This window comes from Haliotis cracherodii, unplaced genomic scaffold (assembly GCF_022045235.1).
Source record: "Haliotis cracherodii isolate W230 unplaced genomic scaffold, xgHalCrac1.p SCAF_15, whole genome shotgun sequence".
Lineage (NCBI taxonomy): Eukaryota > Metazoa > Mollusca > Gastropoda > Lepetellida > Haliotidae > Haliotis > Haliotis cracherodii.
Window position 1 is genome coordinate 23,155,975 of NW_027266270.1, and position 24,213 is coordinate 23,180,187.

Consider the following 24,213-nt stretch of genomic DNA (forward strand, 5'->3'; position numbering starts at 1 on the left):
GAGAGATTCATTTAGTAGCCACATCAAGAATTCAATTGAGTAGCCACATCGAGAATGCAATTTAGTAGCCACATCGAGATTACAATTTAGTAGCCACATCGAGAATGCAATTTAGTAGCCACATTGAGAATGCAATTTAGTAGCCACAACATCGATAAGGTCAAGTAGCCACAGCAGGGATTCATTTAGTAGCCACATCAAGAATACAATTTAGTAGCCACATTGAGAATGCAATTTACTAGTCATCTAGAATACAACGCTGATAAAGTTTTGTAGCCAAAGGAGAGATTAATTTAACAGTCACATCACCAATACAATTTAGCAGCCACACAGTGGATACAATTTAGAAGCCACATATAGGATACAATTTAGTAAGCATATCTGGTATACAATTCAGTAGCCACATCAATGTTACAAGTTAGAAGCCACATCAGGGATAAAATTTAGAAGTCACATCTAGGATACAATTCAGTAGCCACATCAATGTTACAATTTAGAAGCCACATCAGGGATAAAATTAAGAAGTCGCATCTAGGATACAATTTAGTAGCCACATAACATAGAAAACAGAAACATAGAAAGCCTCATCACATAAATAATTTTTAATCACTTTTACGAAAGTATATCTGGAATATTACCAACCACATTCCCTAAACAGAGGACTGAAAATGTCAGAGTTCGTTCTATTGACATAAAGTCAGTTTACATATGGAACTACAGTTAATATTTCCTTTTAATGAAATTAGTACTGGCTAATACTGCACATGGGACGTGGAACCCGGTACGTTGAAATAGCCATGCAATGTAGTTAAACACCGATATCCTACAGGTCCATATAACGCCAGACAGCCATGTTTTCAGTCTGGCCATTTTCAAAACGTAAAGAGATAATGTTTCATATTTCATTACAAATACATGTTGCCAGATATCAGTACCAGTTATTGACTATTCCTAGATTCCATATTGTGTCTGTACATTCCTGCAAGCTGCATCCAACTCACAAAGGGTAAAAAAAGCCACGTGGGATAGTCGATGGAAATCCTCAAGGACTGCAAAGATGATCACAGCAACCAACGACAATTATTCAGATTTAGTAAAACTCTCAATTTTCTTTAATTGACTGATCAAACACCCTGAATCGGCCAATACCATGGCCACGTCCAGGCTTGCCTAAAACTAACCTTTACATCCCCCAAACCTATGATAAACCGTGGTTCACGTTTGACAAAAGGAGAAAGTTAGTGTCATATTTTTCGGTGATGTTTTGACTGAGGTCTGTTTGGCATGTTTATCGTTCCCGTGCGGCTGCTCTCCACTGATCATTCCTCACTGATCAAAGTACAGGCGACCATGCATTATTGAACACCTTGTTAATGATGGTGTGTTTGGATATGGACATACGAACAAGTATACGGACATACCTTACACACCAACTTATCAATGCGATTGGTCGAGCCTGAGGCCAATGATTTACAACCCGTATCACGCAGAGAGATGTGCAATAAAAATGACGATGCTTCAAGGCTGAGTGAACAGCAGGAGTATTGGGCTATTGTTCCGTCTGCGGCAACATGCGGACAACGGACTGTGTTGATCTTTGTTCCAATGCGATATCATTGTTATGAGTGTACCAAACATAGGTCATGTCCCTTTGTCATGTGTGCAATTACTATAAAGATTAGATAATAAACCTGTTAGAAAATATTGGAAAGTGTTTTGCTTGGCTGCTTGCAATACAGCGTCTGTGTGAGTAGGGTGAATTGTTGGAAGTTCTTACAGACATAGTAGCGAAAGTCTATTAAATCATTCACCAACACACTTGAACTAAGTATTTCAATAGTTACATCGATGTAGGGAGAGTTTTAAGGTCTGAAGTCAACATAAAGAACTGGTGAAAATTTAAGCGCAAGTCATAAAAATGTGAAAAATACTGTACTGGAATGTCACAGTTCAGAGAAGAAGGACAGACACCATGTGACTCTCAGACAACACAGAATTGATTATTATTCCCCACATCACTGTGATCATTGTCTAAAGAGGACTGAGGTTTGGATGTGGAAAAAACATCATGTAGACATGACTTGCATGACTAGTCAAGTTATTCCCAATCAATACTTGTTTTGGTTTAATGCTTAGTTACAGACATCACATAAATAAATTTTGTTGGGCCATTTTGCGTTTTTGCAGAACATGGTGTAATACTTGATGGTCAAGCTAGGTCGAACCTTATGATTAGCCTACCATATTATGATAGATCAAGAAAGGCATGGCAAAAACATCAATAAGATGACGCATAATGTAACAGTCCATGTTTACAAGGTTCAGACATTGCTTTCGTTAGATCAGACCTGGATTTCTGGTTTGGTCAGCCGACACACCACATTCATCCTAAACCTTCCATCTGATGATGAAGCTTCTGTCTGCCATCATTTATTACATCTCTGAATAAGCAGTAAAAAATCTCACAAAGAGAATTGGTACTTCTTGATAACATATTGAAACAGACGGAACAGTTATAAAAAGTAATTGCATCTTGAAGTTTACAAGTAAGGTTTTGAATTAGGGAATTGCTTCAATGATTATAAATTGATACAACTGTTCTAATCATTGATATCTCATATTTCCCCGGGTTTGAGACGTGCAATTTGCTAAAGCAGCCAACACAACCAGGGCTATGTTCCACAAAGCAATCGTAGCTACAACAGTTGTAAATCTTTGTTTAATTAAAGTATGGAGTTATGATCGCCTTAGTTCTACAGTCACTTAGTGGAACAGACCCAGCGACACACAATCATCACATCCAGATAGACACACATCAGCTTTAACCAATTTCACCAAGTTTTTACACTTTAAGACCCAGATATTCCGTTATTCTGTCTTCTCCTTCTGTTACAGTGAAAGGTAAACAGTGAAAGGCAGGTGACATTTAATAATTTCCACCAGCCTTCAGTCCACCTGCTTACTGGTACAGAGTAGTGCTTGCTGTATTTGCCTAGCATGTCTAGCAGACCATTGTGGAGACCTGATTTCCGCAGGATACTATGATTGATAAGGGAGATCTGATTCCGGGCACTACTCCTGATTCTGACAGAGACGGATCACACTCTCCACTGAAGAAGACGAGGAGACACTCTAACAGTCTAAATCATGGAAGTTTATGAAAGGTTTATGAACATTTTTGAAACGGATAAGCCAATATTTGTGAGGGTAGCAATAATTTTTGTGTGCCATATATGAATGCCCTTTTAGAGAGAGTTGTGCCGACATGCTCCTCTCATTTTGAACCGCAAGATGTTGAAACATCATTTGACTCAGTGTGACTGTAGGACAGACTACTTGGTCAACTACTTTGTCATACATCCTTCCGTCATAAACTCAATTGTGCCAACACCATACCACTACTTCCTGCATTATCAAAGTTCAAAATGGTAAATGCATTTGGCTGAGAAATGGGTAGAAATGACAACTTCAATATGTCTGTCATGGCTGGATGAGCACCAGGTGCGTGGGTGGGTGCGTGGGTGGGTGCGTGCGTGGGTGGGTGCGTGCGTGGGTGCGTGCGTGGGTGGGTGCGTGGGCGGGTGAGTGCGTGCGTGCGTGCGTGCGTGCGTGCGTGCGTGAGTGAGTGAGTGAGTGCTACTTAAATGTTATGTCGACAATAATGCAGCTGTTCTTTGTGAGACGAACAAACCAGAGATTGCACCATTTGAAGATCACTGCAGCCATGTCCTAGTTTAAAATGGATAATCAGATTAAAACCTTGTACCATAAAACCTAATCTTTAACATAAATATCGCTGATAATTTTCTTATCATAAAATTGATTAAACACGGATGTACTTTCTATGCACCAGATATTGCCATCCTTGACATCCCACTCCTACTACAGCCAATGGTGAGACAACAACTCTGTTCTACATCACAAGCCATGTATACAGATATATCCCATTATCAAGGGCATTAAATATGAACATGAGTTTTGTGATAATGCAGAATTTTTTAAATTAAAATAACAATTAGAAATTGGTAGTCATAAATTAAATATGCATTAATACATAAAGTATTACAGTTTAATTACCTCGGTATTCCAAAAAATACACATCTTAAAGTTCCACATAGTTCAAAACCTTCTAATAATATTCACATAAATGTTAATCGCTAATATGAGTGAGTGAGTGAGTGAGTGAGAAACACCACAGAGTCATTACGTACATTTCTTGTACCTCTTACAAGTGAGATTTGGTTTAGTTGTGTTGAAATGGGATGGTTTCATGTGATGGAGATTGTGTGCTTTGACAATGTAGAAGATTGTAGTTGTGTAAACTTCAAAGGCAACTCAGAAGCAGTTTCCATTAATCCCAACTATCAAATGTTGTGACCTCAAAGACAGTTAGTATCTGCTGTTGGAATTATCGTGTTTATCATCGCCGCTGGTTTACAGGATTCTGTGACTATCATTGGGATCATTTCTCCACTTGATTGTGTTGCAGGTTCAATCCTATTTCATTACATGTGAATCTCCCGCTCTCCACACATGGAAAACATGATACAATGATTGCCGCTGTCGCTCAGCTGTCGTACAGAGAGTGAGTGAGTGAGTGAGTGAGTGAGTGGGTCGGTGGGTGAGTGAGTGAGTGAGTGAGTGGGTCGGTGGGTTGATGGGTGAGTGAGTGAGTGAGTGAGTGAGTGGGTCGGTGGGTGAGTGGGTGAGTGAGTGAGTGAGTGAGTGAGTGCAGCTTAAAATGTTATGTCGACAATAATGCAGCTGTTCTTTGTGAAAAGGACAATCCAGAGATCACACCATTTGGGTGGCGGTCGGGTAGCCTAGTGGTTACAGTGTTCGCTCGTCACGCCGAAGACCCTGGTTCGATTCCCGACATGGGTACAATGTGTGAAGCCCATTTCTGGTGTTCCCCGACGTCATATTGCTGGAATATTGCTAAAAGCGGCGTAAAACCAAACTCACTCACTCACTCACTCACTCACGCCATTTAGCCTCATGTGTCCTTATATATTACACTCCAAATAAATCAAAGAACACCAGATTCGTTCATATTTAGTAACCTTAGTTAATCATGACATGACAGATAATAACTATAGTAATATGAAATAATCGGGTGTCCTTTAACTTCCTTTGTGTGGGATATAATGTTATCTAACTTAAAGAAACAAACTATTTTACAAAGCAAAGATGAATCACTTAGGGTCCCCAATGCATTCCGCCTTCACCCGCCACTGGTATCATTCATTATCATCCAAAACTGGCTCCCTCAGGAGATATGGTTTGGGTGACATCAAACGATATCTACATTGTAGATATCGCTGCAATGAAATTGCATCACAATGCTTTGCAGACCATTGTGACATTGGTTACCATGACATCACAATCAAATGACATCACTAATGGCTCTGCTACTGAAGCTGTGGGCAGTACTTTTTAGACTAAAGACACTGTTTATTACTGTCTAAAAACTAAAAAAGTTGTTTATTACTGTTTACAAACTAAAAAAAGTTGGAAGAATGATGTGTGACGATAAATATAATCTCACCCTTGTGTCTTTTGATATCAAAAGACATTTGGGTGAGATGCTCTATATATCTTCATTTGGTTTAAACAACATCGTATTTCAGGATTGTAATTGTTTGTTGTTTGTTGTTCACATAGTAGTGTTTATATCTTAACCCTTAACAGAAATAACAACTTGATCTCATAACACTATAATATGGACATTGAGTGAGTGAGTGAGTGAGTTGGGTTTAACGCTGCTTTTGACAGTATTACAGTTCTATCGTGGTGGCGTGTCAGCTTAATGTGGGAGGAAAGCCCGAAGTGATGCAGGTCTCAGACGTTTACCACTTCGGTGAAACCCATGAGCACGGATATGGTGCTGACAAACCTAGAAACATAATGGGGGTGAACCGGGATTTGAACCCACAATCATAGGTTTTCCGTGCGCCCAAGGGACGCAACTCTGCCCAGCGAATCAAGGCACCTTAGATGACTGGGCCACCCATGCCCCCGAACATTGAATCAAATAATGGAGACTTTCTTTAGAGCTTCATGCAGGACTATCGTGAATAAATCAGTCGCTGCAGCCAAGTTAAAAATGACTACAGTGTGACTGTAGGACAGACTACTTGGTCAACTACTTTGTCATACATCATTCCGTCATAAACTCAAATGTGCTAACACCATACCACTACTTCCTGCATTATCAAAGTTCAAAATGGTAAATGCATTTGGCTGAGAAATGGGTAGAAATGACAACTTCAATATGTCTGTCATGGCTGGATGAGCACCAGGTGGGTGGGTGGGTTAGTGGGTTAGTGGGTGAGTGAGTGAGAATGAGTGAGTGAGAATGAGTGAGAATGAGTGAGTGAGTGAGTGAGTGAGTGAGTGAGTGAGTGAGTGCTACTTAAATGTTATGTCGACAATAATGCAGCTGTTCTTTGTGAGACGAACAAACCAGAGATTGCACCATTTGAAGATCGCTGCAGCCATGTCCTAGTTTAATATGGATAATCAGATTAAAACCTTGTACCATAAAACCTAATCTTTAACATAAATATCGCTGATAATTTTCTTATCATAAAATTGATTAAACACGGATGTTCTTTCTATGCACCAGGCATTGCCATCTTTGACATCCCACTCCTACTACAGCCGATGGTGGGAGAGACAACAACTCTGTTCTACATCACAAGCCATGTATACAGATATATCCCATTATCAAGGGCATTAAATATGAACATGAGTTTTGTGATAATGCTTAATGTTTAAAACTAAAATAAATATTAGAAACTGGTAGTCATTAATTAAATATACATTAATACATAAAGTACTAAAATATGATCGTATTGTAATGTTCTAAACATTAAAACATAAAGACATTGACACATGAACCAAACGTTTATAGTTTTATGTTTAATCTAAATGCCATGTCAGCTATGACTTAATTTGTGGTGTCTACATATCATTGTAAACAAAGCTTAATCCCTATAATCCATCTATAAAAACATTGTTTTATAATAACATTGTCAACACCACTTAATTACCTTTGTATTCCAAAAGATACCCATCTTAAAGTTCCACATAGTTCAAAACCTTATAATTACATTCACATAAATGTCATGCTTGCCGTAAAAGGCGACTATGCTTGTCGTAAAAGGCGACTATGCTCGTCGTAAAAGGCGACTATGCTCGTCGTAAAAGGCGACTATGCTCGTCGTAAAAGACGACTATGCTCGTCGTAAAAGACGACTATGCTCGACGTAAAAGGCGACTATGCTCGTCGTAAAAGGCGACTATGCTCGTCGTAAAAGACGACTATGCTCGTCGTAAAAGACGACTATGCTCGTCGTAAAAGGCGACTATGCTCGTCGTAAAAGGCGACTATGCTGGTCGTAAAAGGCGACTATGCTGGTCGTAAAAGGCGACTATGCTTGTCGTAAAAGGCGACTATGCTCGTCGTAAAAGACGACTATGCTCGTCGTAAAAGGCGACTAAGCTGGTCGTAAAAGGCGACTATGCTCGTCGTAAAAGGCGACTATGCTCGTCGTAAAAGACGACTATGCTCGTCGTAAAAGGCGACTATGCTTGTCGTAAAAGGCGACTATGCTTGTCGTAAAAGGCGACTATGCTTGCCGTAAAAGGCGACTATGCTTGTTGTAATCCCTAATATGGTCAGTGGGCGGGCGGGCGGGCGAGCGAGCTAGTGAATGGGGTTTAACGCTGCCTTTAACAGTATTCCTGTTACATTACGGCATGTCAGTTTTATGTGGGAGGAAAGCCCGAAGAGATGCAGGTCTCAGATGTTTACCAGTTTGGTGAAACCCACAAGCATGGGTATGGTGCTGACAAACCTAAAATAATAATCAAGGCGAACCCGGGATCATAGATGTCTTGCGCGCCTAAGGAATGCAACTCTACACAGTGAATCGCGGCGCCTTAGACTGGGCCAGCCTTGCCCCGTGGTACAAAAGCATGAAAAATACAAAGAAAAGCTTTAAACCCCACAAAACTAGTTAATATGGCCATGTAGGTGGTGAGATGAAAAGGGGTTTAACATCATGTTCACAATTATTGCACTTATAGAGTGACATGTATGCACGTGTATGTGTATGTCTGCTTGTACTAGTCCGGACTAATGCTGACTTTATAGTGCTATCCCTACGAAATACCATACTGCAGTTTAACATGAATGCCCCTCGTAGACACAGTATACTGACTCCGAGCTGAACAGTCCATGTTTTAGCCACGCAATGCCGAACGCAAGGCAGGGTAACAAAAAATATCACCTGTTAATGTCTTTTGGTATGATGCGGCCAGGGATCAAACCACGACCTTCCACTCTCCAGGCAGACGCTCTACCACTAGACCACAGAGGCAGTCCCATATGGCCACTTACGTTGCGTTATACGTCCATACCACCACAGGGACAGACATGTTGAAAGTGCCACATTATCATTACCCCAATCAATGGATCAGTGTGCACTCAATTTCATTCTCAGCTCCCTGGGGAATATACAACCAATGCTGCCTGTGAGGCACTAGGAGATTAACTGTCACACCACCCATCTCATCCTACCGGGTAACCATTCAGTGCTGGGTGAGCAGAGGCATATTTCGAACAAAGTCACCTGTCCAAAGGGCAACATGTACTTCAGAACCGAAGCCTCTAGGTTTGCCAGCACCATACCCATGCTCGTGGGTTTCAAGTGGTAAACATCAGAGACCTGTATCACTTCAGGATTTTCTCAGCATTAAGCTGACACACTGCAATATTACTGGAATACTGCTAAAAATGGCATTAAACCCAACTTACTCACTCACTCACACATCCACCCACCCACCCACCCACCCACCCACCCACCCACCCACTTACTCACTCACTCACCCACTCACTCACCCACCCACTCACTCACCAACCCATCCACTGAAGCAAGAAAGATGCTGCACAAACAAAGATGCACAATGGGCTTCGACTTTCATCTCAGGAACAAGTTCGTCTACATGAGCATCAGACTATAGATTTTCCTGTAAGCAAAAGATCAACACAACAAAATAAAAAATGTGGTCACCTCATCTATTTGCATACAAGTACTGTTCATGATTAATGGGTAGAAAACAGCACAATTTTTTTCAGCATCACATACGACGAGCTCCTTGTCTATATCCCTGTCCACACGTCAATAAAAGTTTAAAACTCCTCTGCAAGACGCGGAGATACAAACTTTTTATCGACTTGTGTTGATAGATATATTTGATATCAAAAGACACGGTGGTGAGATTGCCTATATATTGAAAGAAATGTTGATCTTAATGTAAAAAGTTTTTTTGCCATGTATTTGGAGTCAGATAATGTTCACCGAAAGACTTCCACATCATCCTAATCACTGCTCTGTGGGCATTTTTCCCAGTATGGCAACAGAGGGTCTGCGAAAAATCTATAAAACTGATATATCAGGAAAAGCATCTCCTCATTCCGAAATGTTTACTTGTATCGCTCATCACGAGTATTGAGCACGTTTCACAATAAACAGCCATATATAACATCATGTACAAAAACAAAAAAATGTGATAAAACGTTAGATGAAAAAACATACAGACTCTTAAAAATGCCTCCTGCATCTCGATTTGTCACAGAAAATATTTGTTTTATTACTTGTTCTAATATTGGTATGTACAATGACAACAAGAACTCCGAGAGTGACGCCTACCGCTAATATTCAATCCATTAGGGTGACAACTGTCAAGTTATGAAAGTCTCCTCCAGCCCCAGCCCCATTCCCTCCCCCCCCCCCCCCCTCTCTCCACCACCACCACTCCTTTCAGCATCCCCCCCAAACCCCCACTGACGACATCAGCTGGCCGGTGATAATCGCCCTGATGATTTATTCTTGATATTGATTATTGTGCCTTAATGACGTCGGCTTCATTAAAATCAGGCTGGATGTAGTCCAGGGGAGATAACTCCTGTGGATACACCTTTCACCAATTTCATTTGACCACTGTCCAAAGGGAGACAACTTGGATGAGCTTGAGATTTATTTTGCTGTTTTCAAACAACTATCATTAATCTTCCAACAGAATAACAAAGCCATGGTAAAAACACAGTCATCTTCTAACAGAAGGTCCAATTACTACTCTCTTATATCTAGTTCTCCATTGCTGGGCCGACCTAATCTGTCTCCCTAATAGATTATAAGTTGTCCACAAGTCTCGAGGGGCACATTGTTAGTTATGGTGTCTTGAGTTGCCGTATATGGTGTCGTATTAGCTTAGCAGAATAATATTTTTTCTGCTTACCTAATATGACTCCGTACATGGCAACTAAAGACACCATAACAAATTTATTATGCCAAAAGGTTTCCACTATCTGGCATTCATCTCACACATGTCCTGTCAAAATGAAAACGTGACACTTACAACGGTTGACGTTTAGGGTCAAAGGGAGACTACTCTTCAAACCTCAGAGGCCAAACCTTGTTGATAATTTTAACTTTATATAATCTTTATAAAAGTCACGCATGTGATCCAAAAACACATTAACAACCTTGCAAATAAAAACAAATGATATTAAAACACAAAACAGTGTCGAATAACGAATTTCTGTACCAGAATTTTCATGTGAAATATGTGAGGTGGGTGTTGGAAATCCAAAATGGCTGTTACTGACGGTATACGGTTTCATATTACGTCAGTAACAAACTTTTTGGATTTTTTACTGATGGTATATGGGCTCATATGGGGTTAGTAGTTCTGCTCTCTGATTGGTCAATCTCACTTTGAGGCATAACAAGGGTTAATGTACCCTCTGTGTTAGTGTTCCCTGAACCCGAACTAACATGAACAGCCAAACTAACATAGAGGGCACATGAACCCATGTCACTCGAGGGACTGGTAAACAAAGAATATATGTAACTGTGCACCTAATTATTTTGTAGGTACCGTATTCGACACAATAAGCGCCCTACTCTAATAAGCGCCCACAGCGATATTTGCAAATATATTGGCTTATGAACAATTTCAATTAGCACCCCTTCCGATTGATCAATGTACACAAGACTTATTTATTCATGTATAATACGCACTCGTGTGTTATGTGCACCTTTAATTATGGGGAATTAAATACTGGAAAAATATATCTGTCGTATATAAACAGTTCAGGCCATCAGTATAAACCACGAAATTTACGATCTTTCAACTCTGATTTTTTCCCACCAAAATAATATTCTAATAAGAGGCCCCTATTTTTAATTTTGAGAGCGCCCTAGGCGCTTATTAAGTCGAATACGGCATTTCTTATGCATACTTCGGTCCAAATCAGACAGAATACCACAGTTAGGCATTTATCCACATGGTTCATTTTTCACATTTATCGAAAAAATAACAGACAACAGAAAAAAACAACTTAAGAGTTATTCACCCTTGTTCAATTTCATTTGGAAAATATCGTTAATATCCAGAGAAAAGGGTCTTATATAATTAATTTTGTAAGGTACAAAACTGTGGTTGGTATATTGCACATGTAATGCCAACCGTTCGGCAATTTGAGCAGGGAATGAAAGAAATATATACCTTTCATGTTAGCGGGGAGCTTTGAAAATAATAGCATTGGTCTTTGCCAATCAGAATCCGATATTCATTTGTAAGGTGAGAAAAACGTAATGGGTAATATTCCATGCCAGTATGTAAAATGTATGCTTCATCAGCAGCAATGTACCAATCTTGCTTCATGGAAAACCTCTTTCACACAATATATTTCAGGAGTTTTTTTAATATTATAATTAGTGCAACTTGTCAATCATTATGTAATGTCCAATAAAATCAATGTTAAATGCAAAAAAACAGTTGAAGCTTTTTTTCTGACATACTTATAGAGAGAGAGACACCAGGGGCGGGCAATCCATGTGAGTGAGTGAGTGAGTGAGTATGGTTTTACGCCGCTTTTAGCAATATTCCAGCAATATCACGGCGGGGGACACCAGAAATGGGCTTCACACATTGTACCCATGTCGGGAATCGAACCCGGATCTTCGGCGTTACGAGCGAACGCTTTAACCACTAGGCTACCCGACCGCCCCGGCAATCCATGTGGGAAACTGAAACAGGTCTTCAGGTCTTCAGCACAACAAACAGATGCTTTAACCCAAAAGATTAAATCCATTTCCAAACATTTCTAAATCAGTATCATTTTTTTTCAAATTCATCAATCTTTGCATTGATCATGTTGATTTTAGTTCCAAGAAAATACTCAATCATTAAACATGTTGAACATGTTAAATCTGTGATCAATTATTTTCCGATCATTTGAAAGAGTCTGATAATAAAATATTGTAAAAAATACAAAATAAGAAAAGGCTTCAACTTGTGAATCATTATGTAATGTCCAATAAAATCAAAGTTAAATGTCCAAAAAAGTTTAAGCTTTTTTTCTGACATATTTATATTTAAAGATTAAATAGCCAGTTGCTTTCAAACATTTCCATATTTTCCATAACATACATAAGTGTTATATGGATACTCAGAGAGAAAAAAGCTTGAATGATGTTTATTTTCTCATTCACTATTGAATATTTTTCCATCAACAATTGAATTATTTCTTGCAACCAGTGATCTATATTAAAATTTCATAAAACTACCTACTTTCCACTGTTACTCAAACTGGTGACAGTTTACATGATGATGAAACAGTTTGATTGGGTACAAAGATGAAACCAATTGATAAAGAACACAAACCCTTTTCCTAATTTGAAATCCATGACAAATTAACTACAGTATTACTTCGTTAGATAGTCTACATAACTACCCAATGACAATACAGTTCCATATTTACAGTGATCCCGAACAATTGTATATGGCAATTTAATACAGATGCTATATTTCAGAATAATCTTGAAAGGGACTAATTAATTCAAATTAAAGGGAAACTGCTCAATGAGATGAAAACAACAACGACATAGCATGACATATCCATTGATATCTTATAATGAAACAAGCAATGTATGTTACTTGACAGATGAAGAGTAATGTAAGGGAGATAACTCCACTGTCATAACTGGTTCAATATGGTCCCAGAGGGTCAAATTATGATACTCATATAGGTAACCTAAACATAATTAGAAACAGTATCGTAAAAGCAACTGTGATATAATACTACTCAAAAGAAGTTAAAGAACACTGATTCTTCCATATTTTTAGGGTTAACTTTTTTTAACTTTATTGTTTGTTTGTTTGTTGTTCAACGCCGCACTTAGCAATATTCCAACTATATGACGGCGGCAGGGGTCCGGAAAATTTAAAATCCCAATCGGACATTTACATTTATGCCACGCCCCCTTCAAACAGCGTGTTTTAGTACGACTTTTTACACACAAATTACAAGTTGTTACGTATTCATAATATGATGAATTATGAATTGTTTCAATTTAAATTGTTTAATTCACCGGACAATTAATAACAAATAATATCATTTTAGATATATATGGAAAACATTCGTTTGTTTCTGTTATAATAACGATCTGTCAACGTTGTGAACGGTCTAATTAATATTCATGAGTCTGCTAGAGTGTACGCGTTGTAACATTTGGATCGAGACTATTATCCCATATTTGGTTATCACGTGACCTCACGGGAAAAGTTTTTTTTTTAAACTAAAGATTATTTAAAACAAGACAGATAATATAATCATAAATCCTAAACTATCGTTGATAGCAGTAGTTATTTGAATACTTTTTCATCTGTACTTAATTATTGACCATAAAAAAAATTGTTATCGATCGTCACAGAAAGCAAAATGGCGGTCAATCAAGATTCAATATACGACTAGCTACTGAAAACAATAAAATCTGCAAATCCTCGTTATATGTCAACCAAGTGAAAGTCGTTAGCCACGACTTACAAAATGATCATTCAGACTTTGAGGGTTTGGCAGATCCGCTCGACTGATCTGCATCGGTCGACTGGCTGTCGTCACGCTTTCGCTTCTTGACTGAGGTTACGTATCCTAGCATTGTGAGGATAATGAGGTATATCGATGATGCAAGGTATTTATGTACAGTTGTAAATACATTTTACTCAAATTAACAAGATGTTCTCAGTAATAAATCCTCGATTAATCAGTGTCAACTCAGTTTATTGCCTATTACAGTGATTGACCGATTGGACTATCATTCTAGGTACGATGTATTTACAGCAATCAAAACAAACAAAGCTTGTCAGTGTAGATAATCTTCATTGTGTTACAACTGCAGACAGAAATTGCTCAGTCCTAACTGTTGATCATGTCCGGTCAAAATTTAAGAATGTCCGGACAATACTTTTTAAAATGTCCGGACAGAAAAATTTAAATGTCCGGTAAGCAATATTTTAGACCGGACATTTGAGATTCCCAATCGGACATGTCCGGCGCATATGACGGTTTCCGGACCCCTGGACGGCGGTCTGTAAAATAATCGAGTCTGGACCAGACAATCCAGTGATTGACATCATGAGCATTGATCCACGCAATTGGGATCAATGACATGTATCAACCAAGTCAGCGAGCCTGACCACCCAATCGCGTTAGCCGCCTTTTACGGCAAGTATTTTTAAACTTTAGTAATATGAAAGAATCAGGTGTTCTGTAACTTCTTTTAAAAGGAATATAATTGGTTTTCTTTCATACAGTTTCATCAATATTTTTATTTTTCTAGCTACATTATGTCCACACAAACTATTAAAAAAATTAATGACTTGTCTCAAACTATGTTTAATCAAAATATGAAAACCATACAAATTATGTTTATAAGCTGAAACAACAGTGAAAGTTAAAATTTGGCACAAACTAATGTTGAAAAACAACACATGATTTTTGCAGTTTCATGCAGATCCATAAAGACATCAAACTTTGAATATTTGTTCTATCAATGATCAATACCTCTATCTAAAAATAGTCCTGGGTGACATACTTCTCCACATGAGGTGACACCGCTGTTATCCTGTGGTATCCATCAAGGTAATTGGTATCCAAATAAGGTATCCACACAGGGTATCCACGAATTGCCTCCTTGACCTCTCCGTATCACGTCAAATTGTTCACAGACTTGTGAACCGAAATGCTACCATGGAGTAGCAGTCACCAGGTTTATTGCTACATTGTATACAGTCAAATGACTGTGACCATTGGTACAACAATAGTTTAAGGGGGAGGGTGAGTGGTATACTGTAAATCTGGAAATTAATGCGTCTCCAAATTAATACGACTGCTACCCTCAAGCCAAAAATGTGACTCAATATCAATGCGACACCCCCCATCCTATCCTCAGTGGAATGACACATATCCTTCCTTACCTTAATCCAATTAATACGACTGCTACCCTCAAGCCAAAAATGTGACTCAATATCAATGCGACACCCCCCATCCTATCCCCTGTGGAATGATACATATCCTTCCTTACCTTAATCCAATCAAACAGCCAATAGCACCACTTATCAGCGGCGGCGCTGAGTAGAGCACTTCAGTAAAATTAATAAACAGTGTTTTCCTAAAAACAATACCCAGTTTATATGTTTACTCTGACTGGCATAAAGAAGTTCAAAGGCAATAAAATAATTCAGCCAACAGTTCACGGATTTGTATGCGGAGAAGGTGTCAAAAAGCTTGACACGAGTGGGTAGAACTCTTGACGCAAGCAGCGATCTCACCAGATCCCCTTTGTGTCATTGATATTCTTTGAATGACATTGTTATATACTTTTGCAACTGCTGCTCAATAAACCAGCTTGTGTTTTAAAATTGGTATTTCTGCTATCCAAAGCGTGCAGTGAGGCCGTCTTATTGTTGATAGTCACTTGGAGACATAAATGCAAAGTTAATTAATGCGAGCATATACCAGTCGCATTTTATTCAAGTTTGCACAAATTTCAAGATTTACAGTATATAACAGCATTCTAGAAGTGGTATAACTAACAAGTGAGATAACCGACAGTATACCGTCTATGTATATGGTATAACCCTGAAGTATGGTCAGTTGTCCCTTACACATCCCTAGTGTAGCAAGGAATCATGGTAAAAGACAAAGGGAAAGACCTTGGCATTCTGTGACTTTAATAATCAACAATAAATCTAGGCAATAAATTCCCAAACTGTGGTTCAAAATTGCTATGTATATTTATTGGCCAAAAAGCCCCCACCACCCAAATTTTAAAATTAGACAATAATCCTTTTCAGAAAGATAACATAGATAAAATGGTTTTAGTAATCATCCTAACCAAGGCATAGAGTTGTAGTTAAATTTAATGGCTGAAACACCCAGTTATGTCCCAGCTGTGGTCTTGGACCAGGAAACAACCTGGTAGAACCAGACGTTGGTGGGACTGGGTGTGGTTTGGATGAGAGGGCCACCTACCTTTTGTCGAGTCAGGCTGTTGTACAACTTCAGCTTCGATTCCTTCTCAACAGCGGGAGCCTCCCAGGAGGGCTGTGCTCTCTTCATTTTTCCTGAAACAGAGTTTACAAATAATAATAGTCGACCAGTATTTCAATGTTCATACTTCATGTTTACTGCTGCAAGAAAGTCATGACTGTTGCCCACCTGGATATTGTCAGTGTCAAGGATTTAACTCATGTCCACCTGGATATTGTCAGTGTCAAGGATTCAACTCAATCTCACCTGGATATTGTCAGTGTCAAGGATTCAACTCAATCCCACCTGGATATTGTCAGTGTCAAGGATTTAACTCAATCTCACCTGGATATTGTCAGTGTCAAGGATTCAACTCAATCTCCTGGATATTGTCAGTGTCAAGGATTTAACTCAATCCCACCTGGATATTGCCCATGTCAAGGATTCAACTCAATCTCACCTGGATATTGTCAGTGTCAAGGATTCAACTCCATCACACCTGGATATTGTCCATGTCAAGGATTCAACTCAATCCCACCTGGATATTGTCCATGTCAAGGATTCAACTCAATCCCACCTGGATATTGTCCATGTCAAGGATTCAACTCAAGCTTACCATTAACCAGTGTACTGGAGTTTAGTCACAGATTACTGGAGTTTAATCACAGATTAATGTCATCTTCGCAGTGAAAGTTGAGACCATTAACCAGTAGTTTCAGGAGCCATGTCATTGTGTAAATGGTAGTGTAGGTTTCCATCCTCAATTTATCTATAAATCCTGAACGTAAGTACCACTCACCGCTCACTGACTCAAGGGTCGACAGTAAAACACAGTCAGCCTTACAAACACTGTCATCATTCTAGTGGCACAGAAAGCTATCTGGCACCGGAACAAACATGGAGAAGTGGGAAGTGAGTGAGTGAGTTTGGTTTTACGCCGCTTTTAGCAATATTCCAGCAATATCACCTCGGGGGACACCAGAAATGGGCTTCACACATTGTAGCCATGTCGGTAATCGAACCCGGGTCTTCGGCATGACGAGCGAACGCATTAACCACTAGGCTACCCGACCGCCCCGAGAAGTGGGAAGAATTTCTTGCAAAGATTTACTACGTGTGTTCAGCAAATAGTGAAAAAAATATACAAGGCAGTATCTGAAGTGTACCTAGGGTTAACAAACTCTCATATCTGGGATTGGCAGTGCCTTCTAGAACACTGCTAACCCAACAGCTTAACCACAACTTAACTACAAGTTGTTTCATTCGTTTGTTGTTTAACGCCACACTCAGCAATATTCCGGCTATATGACCATGTTACTGGTATCCAGTCTGGACCAGACAATCCTGTGATTGACGTGAGTATCAATTTACATAACTTGGATATGATTACATGCATCCACCAAGCCATTAAATCTGACAAGACTACCATAGTCCATGAAATCTTTTTTAAAATTCTAAAATTAAAACAAATAATTTTCCTGAAATTATTTTCCTAATGTGGAATAGAGCTGGAAAGATGCTAGACTTTCTCTTATATAAATCTAGATTGGTTTTGTTTTCATAAAGTCATGGTGCAGGACTATAAATCTGACAAAATCCTGACAAATCTATAAATCCTGTTAGTCACCTCTTACGACAAGCATGGGTTGCCAAAGACCAATTCTAGCCAGGATCTTCACAGAGCAAGCAACAAATAGTGAAATACATCAAGTACATACTAAACCTGTCAGAATCAGACATATTTTTAACCTATCAATACACACCCTCAAAACTAACAAACTTATATGTACCATACCATGCAGCCATTCATTGTCATTCTTGCCAGCATGTATAGGTACTGCTCCAGGGCGAACATTGCCCAACACTGAATAGTCATTGAGTTTATGTAGCTCTATACTAATTCTTACAATTATTTAAGATGAACGAGCTTTCTCATCAGTTACTCAAACAGCCCAAAGACGTACATAGACGTGCATATGTCCGTCCATGGATGGCCATACCATGTGAGATTCACTTGACACAAGCACGCAAAACTGAAGTGCCTTTATTGTATTTAGATGATCAGAACCCTGTGCAAAGAGTGGGTTTGTTGACTGTTCTCTCTGAACTCAAGCATGTTGTACCTTCCTGGCGAGATGCTCCCTCCCCTTGAGATGCCCCCCATCTCCTTGTCTGTTTTGTATTTACAGCTTGCCACTTCACTCTGATGTAAACACTATCAGAAATGTCTCAGCATTCATCCAACCCTTCATCACTCCAGTATCCCACCTGTCATCACTGTTTTCAACCTGTCATCACTATTATCTCACCCTTCATCACTCCTTTATTCAACCCTTCATCACTCCGGTATCCTACCTGTCATCAGTCCAGTATTCCACCTGTCATCACTGTTTTCAACCTGTCATCACTATTATCTCACTCTTCATCACTCCTTTATTCCACCCTTCACCACTCCAGTATCATACCTGTCATCACTGTTTTCAACCTGTCATCACTATTATCTCACCCTTCATCACTTTAGTATCATATCTGTCATCACTCCAGTATCCCACCTGTCATCACTGTTTTCAACCTGTCATCACTATTATATCACCCTTTATCACTCGCTTCTCCCACCTGTCATCACTCCAGTATCCTACCTGTCATCACTATTATCTCACCCTTCATCGCTCCAGTCTCCCACCTGTTATCACTCAAGTATCCCACCTGTCATCAATGTTTTCAACCTGTCATCACTATTATTTCACGCTTCATCACTCCAGTATCTCACCCTCATCACTCCTTTATTCAACCCTTCATCACTATTATCTCACCTGTCATCACTCCAGTATCCCACCTGTCATCACTCCTGTATCCCACCTGTCATCACTCCAGTATCCCACCTGTCATCACTGTTTTCAACCTGTCACCACTATTATCTCACCCTTCATCACTCCAGTATCTCACCTGTCATCACTATTATCTCACCCTTCATCGCTCTAGTATCCCACCTGTCATCACTCCAGTATCCCACCTGTCATCACTCCAGTATCCCACCTGTCATCACTCCTTTATTTGACCCTTCATCACTATTATCTCACCTGTCATCATTCCAGTATCCCACCTGTCATCACTCCAGTATCCCACCTGTCATCACTCCAGTATCTCACCCTTCATCACTCCTTTATTCGACCCTTCATCACTATTATCTCACCTGTCATCACTTTAGTATCATATCTGTCATCACTCCAGTATCCCACCTGTCATCACTGTTTTCAACCTGTCATCACTATTATCTCACCCTTCATCGCTCCAGTATCTCACCCTCATCACTCCAGTCTCCCACCTGTCATCACCCCAGTATCCTACCTGTCACCACTATTATCTCACCCTTCATCACTGTTATCCCACCCTTCACTCCTTTATTCCACCTTTCATCAGTATTATCTCAACCTTTATCACTAAAGGATCCCCCCGTCATCACTATTATCGAACCCTTCATCACTGTTATCCCATCCTTCACTCCTTTATTCCACCCTTCATCAGTATTATCTCGACCTTTATCACTTCAGTATCCCCCCGTCATCACTATTATCTCACCCTTCATCACTATTACGCCATCCTTCTTCATTCCAGTATCCCACCTGTCATCACTACTTTATTCTACCTGTCATCATTCCTTTATTCCACCATTCATCACTTCAATATCCCACTTGTCATCACTGTTTTCAACCTGTCATCACTATTATCTCACCCTTCATCACTCCTTTATTTCACCCTTCATCACTCCAGTCTCCCACCTGTCATCACTCCAGTATCCTACCTGTCACCACTATTATCTCACCCTTCATCACTGTCATCCCACCCTTCACTCCTTTATTACACCCTTCATCACTATTATCTCAACCTTTATCACTTAAGTATCCCCCCATCATCACTATTATCTCACCCTTCATCACTCCAGTATCCCACCCTTCATCACTCCTGTATCCCATCTTTCATCACTGTTATCCTACCCTTTGATCACTCCAGTACTCCATCTGTCATTACTGTCATCTCACCCTTCATCACTCCAGTATCCCTACTGTCATCACTGTTATCCCACGTTTCATCACTCCAGTATCCCACCTGTCATTACTGTTATCCCACCCTTCATCACTCCTTAATTCTACCCTTCATCAGTCCACTAAACCACCTTTCATCACTGTTATCCCAACCTTCATCAGTCCAGTATACCACCTTTCATCACTGTTATCTCACCCTTCATCACTCCATTTATGTTTATTCCACTCCTTTATTCCGCTCTAATATAAACAAGACAAATATCCAACACATTAGCAGTAAAATATAGTTGTAGTGATTGACATATATCCTGCCTTCCTCATCCCCCGTCAATGGCACCGTCCACCCAGCTAATGCATGTTGACTTTGTGTCTGGGCCACTTCCTGGGATGAGTACACAAACAATTAGCAATCACTGTCATCATCAAGACTATAATATTGCTCTCTAACTGATTATGTGTTTCCATATCAGGGTAAATATATAATTACCAACTTGTCAACCGACTACTGACCAGTGAAACAGCTGAGGTGAATATACAGTCACTGAAGAAGAGGTCCTCAGTATTGTCAACTTTAAAAATTTGATTGGGTAGAGAAAAAGACAATACCCACATCTTTCTTGGGATGGGTTGGGGGGAAAGAGAATGAGATCGGACAACCAACTGGCTGTTTGATACATCGCTTTCGAGAGTGACCTCCTAGCATTCAGAAGTGACCTCCTAGCATTCAGGAGTGACTTCATTGCATTCCAGAGTGACCTCCTAGTATTCAACAGTGACCTCCTAGCATTCAGGAGTGACCTCCTTGCATTCAAGAGTGACCTCCTAGCATTCCAGAGTGACCTCATACCATTCCAGAGTGACCTCATACCATTCAAGAGTGAAGTTGCGTTTGTCTACTACTACTAACTTTTGTATTTTGTTGTCATTACATAAAATGTGTCTTCAGATTTGCAGGGGGTTATTGAGTATACAATGTCCAAAAATTTCAATTAGAACCGACAGTGTTCATAAACCAGAGATCTTAAATATTAAATTGTTAGCTATTATTTCAAATCACAATTAAAGTTCAGAAAGGTGCCTCTAGATGGTGTTGAAATCCATATAAACATCACATAACCAACACCATGACAAAAGCTGCTTACAATCTTGTTACTAATTATGCATGAGTAATCATAAAATTTCTTTCCAATGTAAATTGATCAGGATGAATTTTAATTGAAAAAAGTTCATGTTTTACATGCCAAGTAGATTAAGGTTTCAAATGTTTCTGATAATTCATTTTTTTAAAATCACTAAGCAAAAGAAATACAATAAGTAACACAAAAAGTGTAATTGTTTCATTTCTATTTCAGTCTTATATTCATAACATATATATATATACACTATACAGATGAATTAGTTGAATGGCATCCAACAAAAGGCAGTGTCTTCTGCCACTTTATGGTCAAAGGGGAGACAACTCCAGCTCAAAGAGATTAAACATTCCCTGGGCACATATTTGTTAACCACCTCACTCCGCATCATCCCAGTTGTATGAAGGCAGCTTTTAAATATGTAATTAAGCCTAGACCAGACAAGTGATCGAGGTCTTAGGTCTTACGTCGAGAAGTGCATCAAATCACATGAGCACCTTGATTAAAAACATAAAAATGATTTGGAAAATATCTGTTGACAAGTTGGCGGTGCACATGCTTTACAGATCATGCAATCAACCAAAATCTGCATTAAAGTTTACGAACCGAATTTCGATTTTGTTGGACTATGAAAAAACTTGTTAGTCCAGCCAAAATGTAACTCCATAATACCAGTGGAAACTGGACTTTTATCGTCAGTTAACTTTCTGGACTCAGGAAGATGGGTTAACATAGATCCCCAGCAACCAATGCTGGTCATTTGTGTGCTTTTGTTAATTGCTGCCCTCAGCAACAGTCCAGCTGTATGAAGGCTGTCTGTAAATAATACAATATGCATAGACCAGACAATCCAGTGATTGACATCATGAGCATCAATCTACACAAATGGGATATGATGACATGAGTCAACCAAGTCAGACAACCCGATCCTGTTAGTCTCCTACTTATGACAAACATGGGTTGCTGAAGACCAGTTCTCACGCAGATCTTCAGGGGGTCTGATTGTCAGAGGCGACCAAATGGATCATGTGGTCAGGCTCTGTGACTTGTTTATTTATGTGACATCACACCCTGACAGCATGGATTGTTGTTGACAATATAAATCACTGATCCAGATTTGATTGTTTACTGTTACATAACTGAGTGCGGCATTTAACAACAAACAAACAGAATTATACGCAGTCTGTACCAAATAGGGCGGTCGGGTAGAGTAGTGGTTAAAGCGATCGCTCGTCATGCCGAAGACCGGGGTTCGACTCCCGACATGGGTACAATGTGTGAAGCCCATTTGTGGTGTCTTCCTGCCATGATATTGCTGGAATATTGCTAAAAGTGGCCTAAAACCATACTCACTCACTCACTGTACCAAATTTGTTGTGATATAAATTATAACATGACTATGGATATGGAACTTTGGGCAGATTTTGTTTAATGAAACATACTGAAATGACGACCAGTTTTTTAAAATTTGTCAGTCAATGCCAAAAACTTTTGATTCTACTTGCCCGAACATGGCTCTATGTATCATATGTATCAGGTGAGTTTAGTATTATCATATGGACAATTAATAGCTACCGGTAAGTTTACCTGACCAAACAGACTTGGGCTTCGGACTAGCGACTAAAGACACAAACTGAAATGTCACCAAACATACTAAGTTTTAAGCTGCTATGATGTATGTTCAGAGTTAGAGATACAACTTCATGTTTCAAAGTTGTTCACAACCAGACAAAGTCTCCTTTCCAACATGAGATATCTAAGGACAGCCCACTCCAGTATTTCACCAGGATATTTCAATAACAAAGGAGTCCTTCTGGTCATGCAGGCTTGATTTCCTTGCCTAATAACAGAAATACATGAACTTACATTACACCCAATCTTGGGGTGAACTACAACTGTGTCATGTAGATGTCATCAGCAATGACCTACTTTGTTGTTTTAGTGAACAAGTTACAAATACCTTAAAATAGTTCAAGCAAGTTAGAAAGAAAATAATAAAAATATTGATCCTTTACCTTATGTCATTGCTAACAAAACGTGTGACAACCATGAAATTGTACAAGATACATAACAACAGTGCATATGCTGCAGTTCTGATATTGTGACAATCATTGCACTGTTTTCTTGCTGGTGGTCGTGCCAACATCTCTCTGATGTGACAGCTTAGCGTGGCATGTCCAGGAACTTCAAGAACATGTGAACTTTCACTACAAAATGTTTGTGACTGTCTAAACAGTTGTGGTTGTTTCATACAGCAAAGACAAAAACTTGAATGTCAAGTCAAATTTCATGTGATATGTTGATGACAGATTTCGTTCCTTCGGGAGACAATATTGCCAACTAAACATCTGTAAAAAGCCAGGTTCCACGATGTGTCAATCTTCACTTTACAGCCGATCGCCGATTCGGTATTACCAAGACAAACCGAAGTTGTCAGTTATAAATGTACATGTGATAGAATCAGCATTATATGTTCTTACTACGACTCACATGTATTCTACTTGTGAGTGATTAGTATTCACATAAACTGGTGCAACTTACCAGCAATTTCAGACATTGTCACCCTATTCCACGCGATGATGAAACCGGCAGTAGTACTGTAGCGAGCTGTCGAAACAGTTGGCCGCGCTTCTTATACTACGAATTGAAC

The 24,213-nt window shown here is 39.4% G+C and overlaps 1 protein-coding gene across 2 annotated transcripts in view; it reads right to left on the reverse strand.

The window, feature by feature from the left end:
• LOC139462392 (cysteine--tRNA ligase, cytoplasmic-like) overlaps positions 1–24,149 on the reverse strand; it is a 279,723-nt gene extending 255,574 nt beyond the window's left edge. For both annotated transcript variants that reach the window (XM_071244073.1, XM_071244074.1), the window contains exons 1-2: positions 24,105–24,149; positions 16,391–16,482 (exon numbers count right to left, since the gene is read on the reverse strand). In XM_071244073.1, coding sequence (XP_071100174.1) covers positions 16,391–16,482; positions 24,105–24,120 — 108 coding nt within the window. In that variant the 5' untranslated portion in view covers positions 24,121–24,149. The remainder of the gene's footprint in view (positions 1–16,390; positions 16,483–24,104) is intronic.
• Positions 24,150–24,213: the final 64 nt, after the last annotated feature.